Below are 19154 nucleotides of genomic sequence, written 5' to 3'. Positions count from 1 at the left end.
GATTCAAGACACTCTATTATACAAGCTAGTGAGAAACCCTTATCTCTAGTATGTGGGCTACAAAGTGGAATATTTTCCTTAATTTCTACTGTTGCTTGAAGTACACCTGAGAGTCCAGCACCGCCCAAGCATGCAGAGTGCTTCTGGATATTTAACTCAATGCTGACCAAGAGAAAACAGCTTCTCTAACTACATCACTACAGTTACTATCATGTGCAAGACCTGATTTTCATTGGAAGCCTTGGAACTTTGCCAAACCTTGGTTTAGCTACAAGCCCCATCACAGTAAATATAATACTGAAATATAATGGCACAAGCCTATAGGATATTCTTATTGGGAAAAAAGTGCCAGAAATGAAAAATTTACTGGATTTTCTGACCAAGTTCCCAGGGGAGATACCCCAATTTCATGCTGGTATACAGCCTGACTAAAGAAGCAACAGCCTTGAGACATTTTCAGATATTCAGATATCCAAAAACACAGTGGCTCATACTTATTTTGCCCCCAAGGCATTTATGCAGCATTTACACAGCTTTTTGGCATTTGCTGAAGCAGACACAATCCTGTTTCACTCCACTCAGCCACCACAAAAGCTAAGGAACCTAAATTCATTATGCATTTTCATTTCAGCCTGAGAAGATCCCCAGGTGACTAGACTTGATTTACTTTACATGTTCAGAAACAAGCCAGAAAGCCCACCAAAGCACTTTACTCTTGCCTAAGCTCGGCTGATAAAAAAATTGAGCCTGGGAAACAATCAGCTTCTGTTTCCATTCCCAATTACGTAGGTGGACAAATACTACACTGAGCAAGCATCTGAGGTGGGGAGGGAAAGAGAGACCCACCCTGAACAAGTGATTTGGTCACTTATCCGGGATGTAGGACAACATAAGAAAAGCACCTTCTTAATCTTGAACCAGAACAGAAGAGTTATTTATCTCCCCGAGGCGAGTAGGCTCTGCCTCTGGAAATGCAGAGCCCACAGAGAGAATGGGAGAACTATGAACCTCCCCAGACAACAGGATTAGGATGAGCTGAAGTGTATCTTTTGGGTGAGCAACTGTGTAGTTGCAGACATGTAGCAGATGGAATAAGATCATGGCCAAAGTCTACTCTACTAGCATTACCAGGACATCTGTTTTTATGCTGTCACAATAAAGAATTTTCAAATATTTATCACTGAATGTGTCTTCAATTACTTTGGTATGTATAAATAGTAACATGGTCCTCCCTTTAACTAGAAGAAACAGGTAAGGGAAGTTAACAACAATACAAATAGCAAAACATAAGCAAACTGTCTTCTAGGAGGTTTTGTAAAGTTCTACTTTACCTCTTTAACTGTATCAGTTAGTTCTCCAAGCTTCTTTTTAATCACTTCAGATGTCTTAACAGTTTCAGATTCAATCGTTTTCTGCAGCAAAATAAGGTTTTAGAACAAAACTGAATAAATACAATCCAATATAAAGTACTCTCCAGGTGATCATGCTACCACAGGACCAAAAAACAGCTCTAGTTACTCTGCCATAAAAAGGAGATATATAAATACTTTTATCTCTACACAGTGATAGAAGTAAACTAGTATCAGTTGTGCTCAATCACTGTTTACATCATCCTAAATTTTTTTAATCCATGCCAAAATCAATGCAGTGTAAATTAATGGCTGCCCCGAACAGAAAAGAATGCCAAAAGAAGAATATATGATGGAAAAATTGAACAAGAAAAATATCCCCAAACTAAATTAAGTCAGCTGTAATTTGTTAGCTTCTGAAGTCCCATTAGAAGCGTATTGAAGAAATTGGACAGGACTCATAAGAGTTTACTGTACAAAAGAGGGACGGATGAACAAGAGCCCTATGCATTTCAAAATATATTTTTAAAGTGGCATAGGAAACATTATTTCACAGACATCTAATCAACTATGTAGGCATAGAAAAATACAGAATAAACAAATATTTAAAGGCAATGATATAAATATAAAGCAATCCAGGACTATTACTTCCTTCTTTTACATATTTTCCTGTATTCTTCTCTATGGTGAATCTGGCCAGTATGCAGTCTAAAAGAAGGTCTAATTCATAAGATATCTATTCCTCACTAGTGCAAAAATATGTAACGCAGTTCTATAATCCTTTAAGAATGTGAATCACAATGACAGGAAAAACTCTTAATTCCAACTCTATTTATATTGTCACACCACATTTTTACCTGCTTATTCTTTACCTTTTTATTCAGTAAAAAGCCTTCTGGGAAGACAAAATTTTACAGAACTTTACACAAGTGCATTACAGCTATCAGTGCTGCCATACTGAATACAGTTGCCCTAAAATGACAAACTCATTTGCTCGATGTCTTGTTTAATACAACGGTTTAGTTACTAAGTGAGTGAAAGTGGCAAACAATAAAAGAAATTCCTGGGGAAGACTTACATATTTCTTCCTCGCTTCCTGGAGCGCTTCAGATTCTTCTAGCCTTTTCGCTTCATCTCGGAATTTTTTAATACTTTCTTTCATCTCTCTATTTTTGGCTAATTCTTGCTTGATGTTTTCGACAAATCCTGATATAAAGCCTTTTCTTCCTCCAGAGGAATAACATCTAAACTAAAGAAAGTTATTACAGTTTGTACAATCCAAAGAAACAATTTATTTAATAAGTACCCAAAGTCAGATTTACAAAAACCAAGTGTTGGATCATCTCAAATGTGCCAGATGAATGATAACCGGGCATCCTGAGGCTGGTCAAACACTACAGCTGAAGGAGCAACATAACCTTACACAGCAATCAAGACCTTCCATATATCTTGTGCTTTGTGCAGCAGAAGTGCACAGACAAGCAAAAAAATAAAATTATTCTTCAAGCGCTAAGGATTCATATTGCCATGGCTAAACTGACAACTTGATGAGCCACACCATTTCTGCTCTTGAGAATGTTACAGTGGTCACTGGACAAACTACTGGAGCCACACTATTGAGACTTATCATCTGGACTGAACTGAAAATCTTTTCAGCTGAACTGACTGTATATTTGATACTGAGCTACTAGTCACATCTCTGAATACAGAGGTCTAGGGTACCACTTAATCAGAAATGTATCTATTTCCAGCACTTTAATTATTAGTATAGCACTGTCAATTAATATAAATTTTCAGCCATCAACTTACCTGATGTAGTTCTAAAATAGGCCTGCCCATTCTATACATTATACCACTGTAGAGCATAGGAGCTGGGTATCTTCCAGTTATAAGCTGTATGCCACTGACAAGACATTTCTAAGAGAAACATAAGATTTAGTTAACGTTATAAAAAAATATTTAGATCTTCTTCGGCACATGGTCAAAGAGCCAGTGAAAAAGGTGAATTAAAGAACACAGAAGGAAGGGAGCTGAACTTTAGAGAACAGACACTGGGAGCTGTCCCAGAAGAATGCATTCACCACAAAACAACCCGTTACAGGTTATTATTACCATATTTACTCGAACATAAGATGACCCTGACTATAAGGCAACCTCCCCCCAGTAATTAGATTACATGGAAAATCTATAAATGAGTAACAACTTTCCAGGTGTATAAACTAATTATTGGAGATTTGCCTTGAATTTGTCTCCCTCCCACTGCTACAGCAGGGAAAATAAGTCTGGAGGGTCAGATAGTCCCCTTGCCCACTGCCTCCCCTGTGACCCTTTCCCTCCCCCTTACTGTCAGACCTTGTTCTTCCTGAGCACATGCAAAGTGAGGAGAAAATTTGAAAACACTGAAAATCTTGAAATAAACATACCGGTAGTAGTTTGCACATAGTACCCATGGACTTAGTTCATCCAAAATTGATACATTTTACCTTTTTTGCAACTTCTACAAGTTTTAGCACAGCACTTTTCTACTTACATGTAGTACAAACTTTTTTTTTTTTGCAAAAATCTTTTAATGTATATAACTGTATCTCTAACAACCCGGGCCTGCTAAACCATGAACGATACTCATTCAAAACCCAAAGGCTCGTGATTTACCATACAGTTCATTGAGTGGAGCCCCAGCAGTCAGCAGTGCTTCAAGCCACGATGACCCCACAGTTCAGCACTGCTCTTCACATCTGTGTACTCTGGATACCCTCCACAAAGGAGCCGTATGCTCAATAGCCCCGCACTCATGCTTGGTCCTGACACTGCTTTTCAACCCGTGCAGGGAATACACCACAAGCTCAGCTCCTAGAAAAAGGTGATGACGGTGCTCATACCCAAGAAAGGTGCCTGCCACTCAATGGCACAGTTCAGTATGGAAACCATGACAGGAGGCATTGCCCTTGCAGCTATGAGGCAGAGACTCTCCCCTATCTACTGTGCACCTGCACACTCCACACCATCGTGGCAACTGTGCAGCAAGGTCGTCCAGGACTGACTGGCCACAGCCATACTGGCCTCAGCGAGACCATGTCCAACAACCGCACTGTCGTACTTTGCGAGAGCCAGCTGTGCCCAGACATCATTGTGACCGACAAAGACAGCCAGCATGTTGTGATGGTAGATCTCACTATCCCATTTAAGAACCGGCAGCAAGCTTTCATCAAGGCCCGAAAATGGAAGCAAGAGAAGTACTACCCATTGCAGACGCCTCGAGGACCCGGGGATACAACGCGACTGTCGAGCCACCAGCTGTTGGGGCACTCAGGGCATGGGACGCCAGCAACGAGAGCATCCTGTGTGCCTGTCATGTATCCAGCTGCAACGCCAAGCTGATGCAGTGCCTCATAGCATCCAACACCATTCAGAGATCGGGGGACATCTATGTAGAACACGTCATGGGACAGTGTCAGTACGTGGACCCCACCAGACTGCTGGCTGGAAGCAACTCAGCGGGGACCACCTGACTGCTTTCCCCCTCCCCGCCCCCTTCCCCCCCCTACTGCGCTGAATTGCCTCCAGGGACTTTTAACTTTGGACTCTTCTCCACCTCTGCAATTGTATCCCTCATCTTGTTCTTTGTAACTCTTTGAGTTTTCCAAATCATCTCCCCATTACGATATAGTATTGTAGTACAAGCTCTCCTGTATATTCTCTGATTTGTAAGCATTGCGGCCGCTCCCTCCCTTTCCCCCTTCCTACCTCCCCATCCCCAAGCTTAGTTGGCTGCATGTTTCATATGCCACTTAGTTGCATTCTCACTCCTCTCCCCATCCTCTACTATGTAGCCCCCTGCTCAGGTCTTTCTGTATTTCCTTGTACTTTTAACTTTGTGACTTGAACTTTAACATTTTCTAAGAAATTAATTTTCTGGCACCAAAGGGAGGGTGTCCCTGGCTCTGCCCTCCCAGTGCCAGCCTAGTAACAGTTTCCTGCAGAGGGAATACCTCCTCACCCTTTTTTTTTTTTTTTTTTTAAGGGCCACATGCAAAAGGTATTTTCAGTAAATCAGTATTTTCTCAGCCTCTTGGGCTAAGATCAAGTGATCATCTGAAAGCCTGACCAATGCCTTAAGAGCAGAGACAGGGATTGACAGAGCATCAGGGTACAAGGATTGGAGGTAGGAAACCTGCAGCTCAAAACAATAGCAATGATGGCAAGTAACCAGGAGGTGGAAAGTGAAATGAAGAGAGGAGAAGAAAGTCTAGAGGTAGATGGAGAGTGGACAAAGATGGAGAAACAGAGAAGGAAGATGGGAGCACCAGTGGAAGTAGCAACAACTACAGAGGCAGTGGCAAAGAAGGTGACGGGGAGAGGAACAAGGCCCAGGGGGGAGATAGGAGCAGAGGAGAACAGGAGATGAAGTGAGAACAGCAGGAGAAAGTACATGGGACAAGGAGCAAAAGCAGCAGAAGCACGATGGAATACCAGTCCACCAGGAGTGGCATGGCAGGAAGACATGGAAAACGCACTGAGAGATGTCAGGAAGGATCGGAGGCTGCAGATAAAAGCAATATCAACCAGTGACGGGATACAGATGGGATCAACAATGAACAGATAAGAGTTCAGAGAAAAGGTACTGTCTGGAATATCGGAAGTGCACATGGAACATCTCAACAGCCTAATTGCTTTCCAAAACAGAAAGATTTTTGAATTTCTTACTGGAGCAATGATAGGTATAAAAAGTTTTAGAAGAAACATGAAGAGAAATTTGGGAGGGAGGAAATAAGAGGGATAAAGTTTATAGCAAGGAAAAAATCAAGGGAACGAGTGATTATAGTACAAATGTACACATATTTATTACAGGCAGAAGACACAGAAAGGTGGATGGAGTTGTATGTGCTTAGAGTAATGGGTGTAGAGAACGTGCAGGACAAATATGGTATTTGGACAGGGTCAAGGAGCAGACAAGTTGTGTTGGGAGCAAACAAATGGAGGTCAGGTAGAGGGGCAGGAAGAATGGTGCAGACGCGTTTTGGCCAGAGTGAAGATGGCAAAAGGAGAGCTAAAAGCAATGTGAGAAGAAGGTGATGCCCAGGTGCAAAAGCAGGAGGAGGTACTGGAGAAAACAAGAAGATTTTATGAAGAGCAAGATCAGTTAAAGGAAACAGACAGGAAGACGATAAAGGTTTTTCTGGAAGAGACTGAACACAAAGTAGAGGAGGAGGAAGCAGAGGAGATGGAAGAAAAGATAAGCTTAAAGGAAGTGGAGGAGTGCTTAAAAACCTTTAAAAGAGGGAAATCACCAGAAGCAGACGGACTACCTATGGAATTTTATGAGAAGTTTTGGGCACAGGTAGGGAAGGATATAGCGGAGGTTTTCAAAGAAATAGTGGAAACAGGACAGGCAGGGAAAGATAAGATTTACAAGAAGTGTTGTGATCTTACTCTTTAAGAAAGGGGAGAAGGAACTCCTGAAAAACTGGAGACTGATTACACTCCTTAATATAGACTATAAGTTAATGGCGAAGACACTGACTTCAAGGATGAAGAAAACCCTCCAAAAGATAAACATGAAGACCAAGTATGTGCAGTACCAGGTAGAAGGATCTCCGACCTGATCAGAGATATAAAGTCCTACATCCAAGAGAGGAAAACAAACAGTTACAGCAAACCTAGATTTAGAAAAAGCATGTGACAGAGTGAATCATTACTACATAGTCAAAGTGCTAGGAAAAATGGTGTTCCCAGAGAAATGTATATGTTGGATAAGGTTATTGTATAGAGAAGCGGAGAGTCAAGTCCAAACTAATGGGCATCTAAGTAGGGCTTTCAAAATGAATACAGGGGTGAGATAAAGGTGCCTGCTGTTGCCACTAATATTTATGTGCAGCATGGAACCATTAGCCCAAAGAATAAGAAAAGACAAGTTCATAAAAAGACACCAGGAAGGAGAGAGGTAAAATGCATTATACATGGATGATATAAATGTAGTAGTTAGAGACAGACTTTCAATGGAAAGGGTGCTAAAGCATACATCAGAGCCTGGAGAAGTGACAAGTGTTCAACTTAGGGGTACAACGATAAAGATTTTTTGGGCTGATACCGATAGACGATTTTTAATGAGCCGCATCAGCCAATATCGATCCGATTCTGGCCTGGCAGCTTGGAGAGAAGTGTCTGCCTGGTAAGTCTGTTGTGGGGGGAGGGAAGCGGCATGGGAGGGCGTAGATTGAGGGCCCCGCAGTGAGGGAGGGATTGGGGATGGGGCAGGGGCTGCACAGCTGGGGTGGGGAGGAGCTGTGAGCAGCTTGTTGCGGGAGGGAGGGGGGGAAGCAGCTCCAGCTGCTGCACACACCCCAGGAGGGCATGGTGGGGTGTCCCTGGATCTGCATGCAGGGCCAAATAAATCACTGCTTTAAAATGTATTGTGTACACCTTCCAAAAATAAAACCTACATCTCTCTCTGAATTGTGAATAATATGTATTAAGGTTATATCAAACAAGAATGCACTCTCTGTAGAAAATAATGATTAAATCAAGGCTTCCTGACCAGTGATTTAAATTGTAATTTAAATCACGATTGAAATCCATTTGATTTAAATCGAATCCACCCTGGCTAGAGCTGAACTGTACAAAGCAGGAGAGATAGAGGGATGGGGCTGCCGGACTTGGGACTGTTCATCTATGTGAAATATGCAAGCGCAGTATACAAGGTCGTAACGGAGGGAGAGAGGAAAGCAGCACATATCCCCGAGTGCAATTTTGAGGAAGAGGGGAATATATCAGACCTCTTTAAAGTGTCCATAGGCATGGCAACTGCAGATTCATTACATCAGGATGGAATGTTTCATGCAGAGGTATGGCTGGAGGTCCAGAAGGGTCATAAGAAATTAATGAAAGGGGTAAGGGAGAGAGACAGGATGGTGCTGGTGGGAAATTTCACAGAAAGACAAGTGAAGAAGGTGGGCGGGGGAGTGGTAGAGGGTAAACAACTAAAAGGTGAAAATGCTGATTTAGCATGGATGGTGTAAGAAATATCTTGCCAATGAGAGAGGTGCACCACAGATGGGGCTTGACAAGCTCATCTAGATGCCCAAGGGAGAGGAGCGGAGAAGAAGACATGGTGGGACGTGTTTTGGGAGTGTACATATGCAAAGGGGGTGTGGGGAAGGGTCTGCTGCTTTGAGTGTCAACAAAATAAACCTGTTGTTAGTGCAGGAGATGGTACTGTATGGACTCATACCAAAGGGACTTATTAAGGACTTTATTAGCATGCATTAAAACCAGTTTATGGAAAGTAAAAAACCCTGGATTTTTAAGGGGTTGGCTTTCACTGAAAGAATGCCCAAAGCTGGCCTGCATGAACTAAAATACTGTATCGTTCAGGACAAGGAAGAGATCAGGGAAGAATAGGCAGAGAAGAAGTGGAGGACAAAGGACTGGACATGCTTGTTTCACTGACCCAACAGAGAGGACTGATGGAGAGTTTCAGGTGATACCGAGGTAACAGGTTTTTCATGGGGTTCTGTATGAAGAAGGAGTTCTTTAAGGGTTTTTTGTGGGAAGCTGATGTATGTTGTTTAAAGATTTAATATATGTAATTGTAGGCTTCTGAATATGTAGTTGTTTTTGTGATGTGAAGTTTTGATAAAACAGGGATACTCAATACATGAAGCTTTGTAAAGTGAAGTGTGGTAAGTGTGTCTTTAATAAAATTAGTTTCAAAAAAGTTTCCATCAGCATGGTTGCCCAATATGGGCAATGTATCGTCATGGTTAGTGTTGGCTGCATTTAATCAACTTCACAGTTGGTTTTCATTATGGAGCACATGTTGCTTTTGGCAGCAGTTTAAGGCTAGACAATGTACTTAATGAGTTTTCCTTGTAGACAAAAGTAAGACAAGGGGCTTTTTTGCCCATGCTGATGGGGAAGCTTTGTCTTGTGTTCAAGTAAATATGGTAACGAAAACCCATCACTATACCTTCACCACTCATCTTACAAAAAAAGGCAAGAGTTAGGCTATGATACACACCAGCAAGCACAGCTTTATTTAGCTTTATCATCTTCACAAGTGTTTTTGGGCACCCTATTAGTCAGATTCAGTAAAAATGAGGCAATTCTAAAAACTTGCAATCAGTGAGTAGTTAGACATTCCTGCAAAAAATGATCAGCAGTGAAATAGCTCTTAGTGTGATTAAGTCTGTCATCAGTAGCCTGCAGAATCAACATCCAAAAGAAACAAATGGGAAAGTTCGAACCTCTTAGAGGAACTTTTTATCTGCAAATTCAGATATGAGTGGATTGAGTTATATTAGGAGTCTCTCTCTATAATGAGATGAGCTGGAAACAGTACTTAAAAACTTCCCCCTGTTTCAGTCTAAATTAAATTGGACATCTATCACCACTCATTGGTCTAATCCTACACCTCTCTCTCTGATCTGCACACATGCGTTCCTATTCCTGATTTCAGAAACTGACCTCATCTGCTCTTGACAAAGGGGAAAGAAAGAGACTTCTAAAGCGCTCTTACAGTAGCCACAGAAAAATAGGTTGCTTGATGAGAAGGAAAAAGAAGTTCCTGAGCAGCAGTGGGTCCAGTGGTAGAAAACCTTTAGAGGTGCACTGATACATTGGTCCGATATCAGATTGGCGCTGATATAAAGACAACTGACTGTATAGGAAATCGGCCTGATGTGGCAGATAATTTGGCCAGTAAATGCCCGTGCATATACACAGCCGCAGTGCAGCATGCAGGCAAGGAGGAGCACCGCCTGGCAGATTGGAGAACTGCATGCAGCTGGTAAGTCTGATGTGGTGGAAGTGGGTGGGGGGGGTAAGGGGGGGTAGAGATCAATGCCCCCTGTAGTGAAGGAGTGGGGGCAAGGATGGGGCAGGCACTGCCCAGCTGGGATGATGTGGGGGAGGGTGTGGGACAGAGCCACAGGTCGTTCGGGGGTGTGTGGAAGAGTTCCTGCTTCTGCATGCACCCTGGGAGGGCACAGAGGGGGGGTGCCCCCAGATCTGCATGGGGCAGGGCAGGCCAGGTTACAGCTGCAGGCTGGGGCTGTACCAGGCTCTTCCCAGTGCATGGGGGGGCTGTACTGGGAAGGTGGCTACACGGGGGTGGGAGGGGGCTGCAGTCATCCCAAATTTCGCTGTAGCCCCCCTCCCAGTGCCTCCACTGCCCGCCCCAAGTGCAGCACAGTCCAGCCTTCCCCACCCCACCAGGAAGAGCCCAGTGCAGCCCCTGGCCCCATCCCACAGCTGCAGCCTACCCGGCCCCACCCCACATAGATCCAGGGACACCCCACCCACCCGACACCCCCCTGTGCCCTCCCGGGGTGCGTACAGCAGTGGGAATTGCTCCCCCCCCCCCCCCCCCCCCCCGTGCTCCACGGACAAGCCATAGCTCTGTCCCACGGCTCCCCCCTACCAGCTGGGCAGCCCCTGCCCCACTCTCCCTCACCATGGGGGGTGTTGATCGGCTATCAGTATCAGCTCCCAAAATCTCTATTGGTGCACCCCTAAAATGCTTTGTGCTTTTAAAGATCTTACAGCAGTTTAAAAACATCACTTAAACCTATTATCCCAATTTCAGTGAAGCAAACAAAGGTCTCAAAATTAATCTTTAAGAATCAGGAATCGAACAAATTCTCAATCTGCAGCCCTGCAACTGAATTACAAAATCATTCATCCTTTCAAGGGATAAGAACCAAAGGTCTCAAACAGGCAGCCTAGAGGGGAGAAGAATAAAGCTCTTCATCCTCACCATCATGATATGAAAGCTGATAGCTCCCAAGAGATAAGTAAAAGGCTAAAAACAGATCCCCACATCTGTAACCTGTTTCTGACTTCCATCAAAACACCCCTTTTGCCTCCTCAGCCATAGAGAAAACAATAGACAGAACTGAAGTATAAATACAGATTAAGGTGAACAGGAATGTTACATGAAGAGGTTTGCCATAGATAGTATCAGCTCTAAAACTATATTCTTAAGCCATATAGTCCCACCAACATACGTCAAGAGAGCACTGGGAGCAACTCAAGAGATGGCTGCATTGCAACACTATCTCCATATTGTGTCTCCAACTAGTGAGCCAGCAATCTTTTCTGTGATCCATGCCGTATCCATGCCTACTTTTAATTGCAGCTTTGTATTGAACACAGGCCCACGACTTGGATCTGACCCACAGGAGTGACTTTACCACAGTTGCTAGGAGCCTAGGAGTTAATGCCACCACCACCACTCAATCCCATCCCTGCAGCTGAGGCTGGAGCCACAGTGTCAGCAAAGTCAACGTCCAGGAGGTGAACGCTGCCACATAATAGAGGGATTCAAACCTGGGCTGCTAACCATGTCAGCCCACAAGAAGTCCTCGGACCAAGACCGGCCTACCGGACCAAATGAAAGACACCCTTGCCCTAAGGCCTAGACCAGCCATCTATTCTTGAGGAGCCCCTGCATGCCCAATTCCCGCAGTCAATAAATAAATACTCCTTCTCCTCCACCGGACCACCTCTCGACATCACCTCCCTCAAAATGAATATGCCCATGCAAAACCTTATAGGCTTTTATATGTACATAACCTAGACATATTTCATAGCTAGAGAATGTTTGCTAATATTAGTGGGTCTTTAACGCTCGTGACTTATTTGATACTCACTAGGTATAAGCCTGGTGAAGACATCTGTCTGGAACAAGTTTTCCTTGTCTCTGCCATGATACTTCTAATCAAATATCTCCAGCTGAAGAGGAATGACTGCATAATGCCCCAAGATATGATATGACAAAACCAAACCTGTCACAAAGTGACTAACCTACTAATGGTTTTCATGTTTGCAGATACCGTATTTAAATTCAGTGCCCTGCTATTTACTTTTTCTCTACAGCCCCAAATCAGTTAGGATCGTATGAGAGGGCTGGAAGGGAGCTCATGAGGTCATCTAGTCCAGTGTTTCTCAACCCATGGGTTGTGACCCAAAAGTGGGTCGCAAGAATATTTGAAAGGGCTGTGAACAATCACAGAAAAATGTGGGGAAGTGCAGTTTTCCCCTTGCAGACTAGCAGTTCCAGCCTGCGAGGGGCTGCTTGGGGCTGGGGGGAGCAGCAGGAAGGCGATCAGGCAGAAGATGCCACGTGCCCATGTGGCAGCCAGGCAGGGTGGAGAGCAGCTCCTAAAGCTGCCTGCAGGGAAGTCTATGGGACATGGGGGAGCACCATGGGGGACACATCAGGTCAGGGGGCCACATGCCCCTCCAGATTTGTACGCCCACAGAGGGCACAGGGCTGTAGCCTGGCCAGACCAGCACAGGCAGGAGCCACCTTCATGGCCCAGCGGGTGGGTCCCAGTACAGGAGGGTGGAGCGGGGCATTGAGACTCATTGCTGTCACTGCCACCGCCATGAACCCTGCACCAGCTAAGGAGGCAGCAGCACGAGGAGTAACAGATTTGGGCGGGGGGGGGGGGGGGAGGCGGCGGGGGCAGCAGGGGCCACGCTGCCCTCATCTCCTCCCACCACCAGCTACTTACATGCTGGACCACAGCTTCCCTCAGGCTGCCCGTATTGCTTGCCACCCCCACCTCCCCTCTGGGGTAGAGCTGCAGCCTCAGGGGCAGCGCTCAGGCCATGGCAGAGGGTACAGCTGTGGCCCAGCATGCAAACAGCTGGCGGTAGCAGGAAGTAAGGGCAGCATGCCCTGCCCCCCATTACTCCTAATGCTGCTGACACTGCAGCTGGTGTGGAGCTCATGGCAGCGGCAGCAACGAGTCTTGCTGCCTCACTCCACCTTCTTGCACTTGGACCTGTCTGCTGGGCCACGAAAGCGGCTCCTGCCCAGGCTGGTCCAGCCAAGTTGCAGCCCCGTGCCTAGTGTGGGAGTATAAAACTGGGGGGGCACACACGGGGGGACTACAGGCAGGGGGCAGCAGGTCAGGAGTGAGGGGCACCAGCAGAGCTGGGAGAGGTGGGGAGCCATGGGGTTGGGAGTGAGGGAGAGCTGTTTCTTACTCAACCTATTTCCTAGGTCAGGGCTGGCCATCAATATGTACAAATGGGTCATGGCACAAAAAAAGGTTGAGAACCACTGATCTAGTCCAACCCCTGCTCAAGCCAGGATCATCCCTGACTAGAACATCCCAGGAAATCAGAGTAATTTCCACTTTATAAACTAACAAATCAGAGATGCATAGCATAAACTTTCATAATCAGCGGGCTTACTTTATTTTATGAAGCCATCTTAGCAAGGGGAGGGGCTGCACACCCTTTGGACCATACCAGTGGGGGACACAGGCCCCTCCAAGTGCTCCACTGGCCGCACCAGGCATGCCAGTGCTCCCTACCCCTCCCAGATATACTGGGCATGTTTTCCCTTTTCCGTCCCCACAACTGCATCAGGAATGTGGGTGTTCTCCTCAAAGCTGCACATGCAGACTCATAGGCTCAGGTGCCCAAACCCCACCTTCAGCTCCCTGGACACAAGCTCCTTTGCTGCATCATACTATGTCAACACCCACATCATGGGCTTCCTTTGCACTGTGAACTATGCAATGCTGGTGCACCCTGTCTCCTGGCAGCAGTGCGCAGCTCCAGCTGGGCAGGAGCATGCGGTGGTGTGGAGCCATGTTTGGCCAGAGCTGAGCTGCTGCAAACCCCTGGCTCCTCGTGAGCGCATCCCCCCAGCTGCGCGCTGCCCAAATGTGGCTCTGTGCAACCATATGCTCCTGGCTCCTGGGACTGCTGGCCAGCCAGAATTCCACATCTCTGGGCAGAGGCACAGAGCTGTGTTTGTAGCTGTAGGCCTCTGGCTCCGTGCTGCTGCCCAGCAGTGCAGAACTCTGGGTGGGTGGCAGTGCCAAGGCCTTGCACTAGCTTAGTGGTAGACTGGATGCAGTGGTTCCATGGGCAGCGTGTTTGACATCCCTGGCGTAGAGAGAGGTGGTTAGGTGTGTTAGTCTTCAGTCAGGCAGAAGGCTAGGTAGATTTGCACCTTATAGACTAACTTGAGGCTCTCTACCTGGTGGGCTGCAAGGGACTAGTTTGTGGCTGCTCCTCCCCCATTGCTCCTGCTGCAGCAGCCAGGAGCAGGAGGCTCTGGGCTCCCCCTCTTTCTAGCTTCTGTTTTTTGTTTTGCTGCACCCCTGGCTCCTCATGAACACATGCCCCTGACTCTGCACTGCCTGAACGCAACTCTGTGCAGCCTTGTGCCCCTGGACCTATGCTGCTGCCTGTCCCGTACCCACATGGTCACTCAAAACCAGTCCCATGTACCCAGCCTGAGAGGAGTGCCTGCAATCTGGACCCGGCTCAGGGCCAGGGTGAGTCTGACACCCCTGCTCTAAGCCATCCAAGCCAAGTGTCTGTCCCGCCTGCTGTTGAAAAGATCCAGGCATGGAGATTCCACAACTCCTCTAGGTCAGAGGTTCCCAACCACTGGGTTGCAGTGGGTTGGCTGCCAGGTTGTGGCACAAACCCCCCGCTCAGACCCCCATCTGCCTGTCTGGGCAAGTGTCTTCCAGGGTTAAAGCTGCGTGGCAAGGCGGTCTCAGGAGGGAGGCAGCTGGCTCTGTGTGCCCCACCCTGCTCCCATTGGGCTGCAGTATAAAGAAGGTTGGGAACCACTGCTCTAGATAGCCTGTTGCACTGTTTGACCACCCTCATAGTTAATGAAACTAAAAAGTAACAAATTAAAATCTTGTAGAATTATTTTTCTCAGCAAAATAAGAAATGCCATTTTGGGTCAGACCACAGGTTAATCTAGCCCAGTAAGCCAGCCCTTACAGCATGAGAGTGGAAATGACACAAGACATCATTGAACCTAGACTTGGCAGAAGGCAAAAAAGGCTCAATTATTTATGGGTATAATAAAAACATCTGCTATATATAAATTGATGGAGATTAAGAACCTTCATTTTTCAGGTCATATTCTAGTTGTTAACTACTTAAAATTAAAAAGACACTTTTCTTATGTGTGCAACTTCTCTCACAGTTGTTCTTAAAGTTGCTTCTCAAATCACCCTATGCAAGCTGGTACTGAATGTCTACGAAATAAGGACAACAGGACTAGAGTGCCACTGATTTGAGCTTAAACTGTGTTTTCTTTATTCTATTGCCACTTAGTACAGAGTTTGAAAAGCCTAGTCTGATCTTTCCATTTGGGGTCAGCAAAAGATCATCATCCTCTTTATGGGATTTCAAATTCTCAAGTGCCCTTTTACGCCAGAAACTTGACATTTGCTCACTGACTCATTTGCTGGCTGAGTACAGGAAAGGCCTCACATTTCTATCAAAGGTCACCAAAAGACCAGGCTAACAATTTAGAGTTATTTTTCCGTGAACTACTGTGTTAGCTGTACAGCAGCTCAGTTTGAGATACAAAGAAAATTGAGGTCAATTATATTTATTAGATTTTAGCTAAGAATATCAAAGACAAATGAACAGCCTGCAGGCACAGACTTGGATAGGGATACAAGGCTGGCCCATAGGATTATAACAGGTTCTGACCTTTATTTTTCCATCTAAGTCCTGCCACACACGGAGAAAACATAAAGCAATAATAAAATAACATACAGCTTCTGCGTAAGGTGCCATCTGTAAGCAAATTTAAAGTTCCTGAGAGTGGCTGCTACCCATCTTCAAATATGGTCAGTTTTCAGAACCTCTCCCTTTCGGTACAGGGTTCCTCAAGAGTCCATAAATTCTACTTACAGATCAGTGGCTCCAACTTATCTTATTCCAGGGCACTCCTACTCATGGGTGACTGGTGCCTCCTGGCTCTGGCAGGGCACCAGCAGCAAATCGCTGACAAACCAGAAGTGCCATCGGCACTTGTCGGCGGGGGCGCTGGCCGGCACTCCCTACTTCCCAGGCAGCGAAGGCCGATTTCAGGGTGGGCACGTCCCCCCGTGCCTCCCCCTACACGTCACCTACGCTCCCACTTCCTACTAACATTTCAAGCTTTGACTCCTTACTTTTAAATGTCTGGCTGGCACTAGGCTGTAAGAACTAAGCCCTTGAGCTTCAAAGCTCAATGATGCTTCCTGTTACTTTCCTTTACATTTAAACTCATAACCAAATATTTAACCTATGACTTCTTATTTGTTACATAATGCGGCTCCCACTTTTACAAACCAACTCTGGAAAACTAAGGCAGGAAACATTCACTCCATGGCTACCGGCCAACTTCCATAGACTAGTTTGTTTTCTTCGGGTGGTTCAGCAGCCATGAAAGATTCATCTCATCACTGCCTGGCTTTGATATTACCTCTTCCATCTACAAGGGAGGCACTGAAATCAAGTCACTGGACTGGGATTCAAAAGAGCTGAGACCAAATCTCATGTCCACTACAGACACTCTCTTTGACTTTGGACAAGTTGTTTAATCACTGACTCAGTCACATGATACAGTTTCAAAAAAGCAAATGCAATTTTGGGCTGCATTATCAGAAGTCCTTAGGTCTGCGATTGTCTACTCTCTACTGAGAAAAACATCCCTTGATGCTAACTCCCCCGTCAGCAATCAGTCCATTTCCAGCCTCCCATTTTTGGAAAGGTTACTGAACAGGTGGTTGCCCAACAGCTTCAGACACATCTGGGTATGAACAGCAGGAATCCAGGTTTCCCATTTCCCCTCAAGCTCCCCACCCTGCTGCCCTCCCCCAGGGCTTCCATGGCCCAGCAGGCGGTACCTGGCATGGCAGGGCAGAGAGGGATTGGCTGGGGAAGCTCTTTATCACTGCAAGCCCTGCACCGCCCTGGCAAGGTGCTCTCTGCCTGCCTGGCAACAGCCAGAGGCACACCCCACACTGCTTGGAGCTTCCCCACCCGGCCCTGAGGCCAGCTGGGCTGCAGAGGCTCCAGGGGAGGGTGGCAGGGCAAGGAGCCCAAGCCTGCAGTGGACAGCCTGCACCCGCCCCACACACGGATGTGGGGGGCATGGGTCCCCCCCTGCCACCTGCAGGAGCACGCACAGCAACAGGGAGCTGCCCCCCCTCCCCGAGCCTGCAGCGACTAGCCTGCACCTTTCCCCCCCACCACATGGGCTCCATTTCAGCCATAGGATCCACGGGGAGGGTGAGCAGGGCTTTGCGCTCCATTACACTGCAGCAGCTGCTGCCTCCTGTGGGTGGCAGCTGGGGCTCAGGTGCCACTGCAGGGGGCAGGGGGCTGTGGACCCAGGTCCCTGGCCCCATAGCCTTGGCAGCTAGGCCCCCCTCCAGCAGGCTGGGGGGAAGGGGAAGAGAGGCAGGGGCCGTGGATGGGGAAGCAGGGGGCACCAGCAGGGCCAGGGGGGACTGTGAGGGGGAAGCGAGGGGCACCAGGATGGTGAGGAGGCTGTGGTTTGGGGGCGAGCAGCCTGGACCTATGTTCTGTGACCTAAAGGGGCAGGGGGCACTCTGATTTTCCACAATACAAAACTCAAAATCAAATATCAAAATGTATAGGTATTTAGAATTTATTTTATTATAGTGTTTGAGGCACTGGTAGGTTTCCAAATTGCTTTAAAACTGGAAACATATCAATAAAACATTGTGTCAACTGATACCTCTATATATATATACACATACATACATACACATATATATAGTGACATGTCATTTTAATTTCAGATTTTGGGGTTATCAGAGAATTTAGGATTTATTTTTTTTGTATCATAGAAAACCAGGATCCCATATGATCACATTCCTCGACCCCTGTCAGTCTGGCTTTCATCCCAGATATACATGGAAACTGCGCTAATGGCCTTGGTCAATAATCTTCACTTGGGGATGAATGGGGGGAACTACTCTACTGATCTTATAGATCTTTCGGTGGCCTTGATATAGCTGAACATGAGCTGATAAAACATTTGCATGAGCAGGAGGTTGTTCACAGGACTGCTCTTAATTGGTTCCACCTTTTTCCTGAGGTGATGATGGGCAAGTGCTTGTCACTCCCTCAGGACCTTTTCTGTAGGGTCTTCTGGGGCTCCATCTTTATCATCCCTCCTGATCAATGTGCATCCTGTTCGATCACTGGGCAAGATCTAGAATGCACATCATGAATATGGAGATGAAACCCAGCTCTATATTCCTCTCCCAGCCCCTGCAGTCTCTGTCCTTTCCCAGTACCTAGTTGCATTTGGGGACTGGATGCAGGCTGAACTAACTGAAGCTGAATCCAAGCAAGACAGAGGTGATGGTAGTAGACATAGCACTTGGGTGCGAGGCAGGAGGGGGCCTGGGACACCTATCACTGACAGGGTTCAGCCTCCTTTTGGCACTCAGGTTTGCAGCCTTGGGGCAATCCCGCATTCTCTGCTGCACCTGGATTTTTAGGTGCAGTGATGGATTGGACTGCCTTTCCCCAACTCCACTTGGTGAGCATCACAGAAAGCGAGGGTTGGAAGGGACCTCGGGAGGTCACACCTAGCCCAACCCCCTGCTTAAAGTAGGACCATCCCCAACTAGATCATCCCAGACACGGCTTTGCCTATATGGGTCTTAAAAACCTCCAAGGACAGAGATTCCACCACCTCTCTGGGTATCCTGTTCCAGTGTTTTCCTATCCCCCTAGTAAGAAAGATTTTTCCTAATATCTAACCTAATCTTTCCTCATGGAAACTTGAACCCATTGCTCCTTGTTCTGTCATCTGCCACCACCAAGAACAGCTCAGCTCCATCCTCATTTGAACCCCGCTTCAGGTAGTTGAAGGCTGCTATTAATCCCTGCCTCAGTCTTCCCTTCTCTAGACTAAATAAGCCCAGTTCCCTCAGCCTTTCCTCATCAGTCATGTCCCCCAGCCACCCAACCATTTTTGTTGTCCTCCGCTGGACTCTCTCC

General features: G+C 46.5%; 1 protein-coding gene across 2 annotated transcripts in view; it reads right to left on the bottom strand.

Moving 5' to 3' along the window:
* The window catches only part of TIMM44 (translocase of inner mitochondrial membrane 44), a 58521-nt gene that overhangs the window by 37970 nt on the left and 1397 nt on the right, over window positions 1-19154 (bottom strand). Inside the window, exons 1-4 of one of the 2 annotated variants that reach the window (XM_019491218.2) lie at window positions 4590-4773; window positions 3159-3266; window positions 2428-2598; window positions 1332-1412 (exon numbers count right to left, since the gene is read on the bottom strand). In XM_019491218.2, coding sequence (XP_019346763.1) covers window positions 1332-1412; window positions 2428-2598; window positions 3159-3215 — 309 coding nt within the window. In that variant the 5' untranslated portion in view covers window positions 3216-3266; window positions 4590-4773. Of the gene's footprint in view, window positions 1-1331; window positions 1413-2427; window positions 2599-3158; window positions 3267-4589; window positions 4774-19154 lie in introns of those variants that run through there. The other variant, XM_006275428.4, reaches the window with a different exon arrangement.

The sequence above is a fragment of the Alligator mississippiensis genome, chromosome 16, assembly GCF_030867095.1.
Source record: "Alligator mississippiensis isolate rAllMis1 chromosome 16, rAllMis1, whole genome shotgun sequence".
Classification (NCBI taxonomy): Eukaryota; Metazoa; Chordata; order Crocodylia; family Alligatoridae; genus Alligator; species Alligator mississippiensis.
Note: the sequence above shows the minus strand (reverse complement) of the source record. Positions and strands in the feature narration are given on the sequence as shown.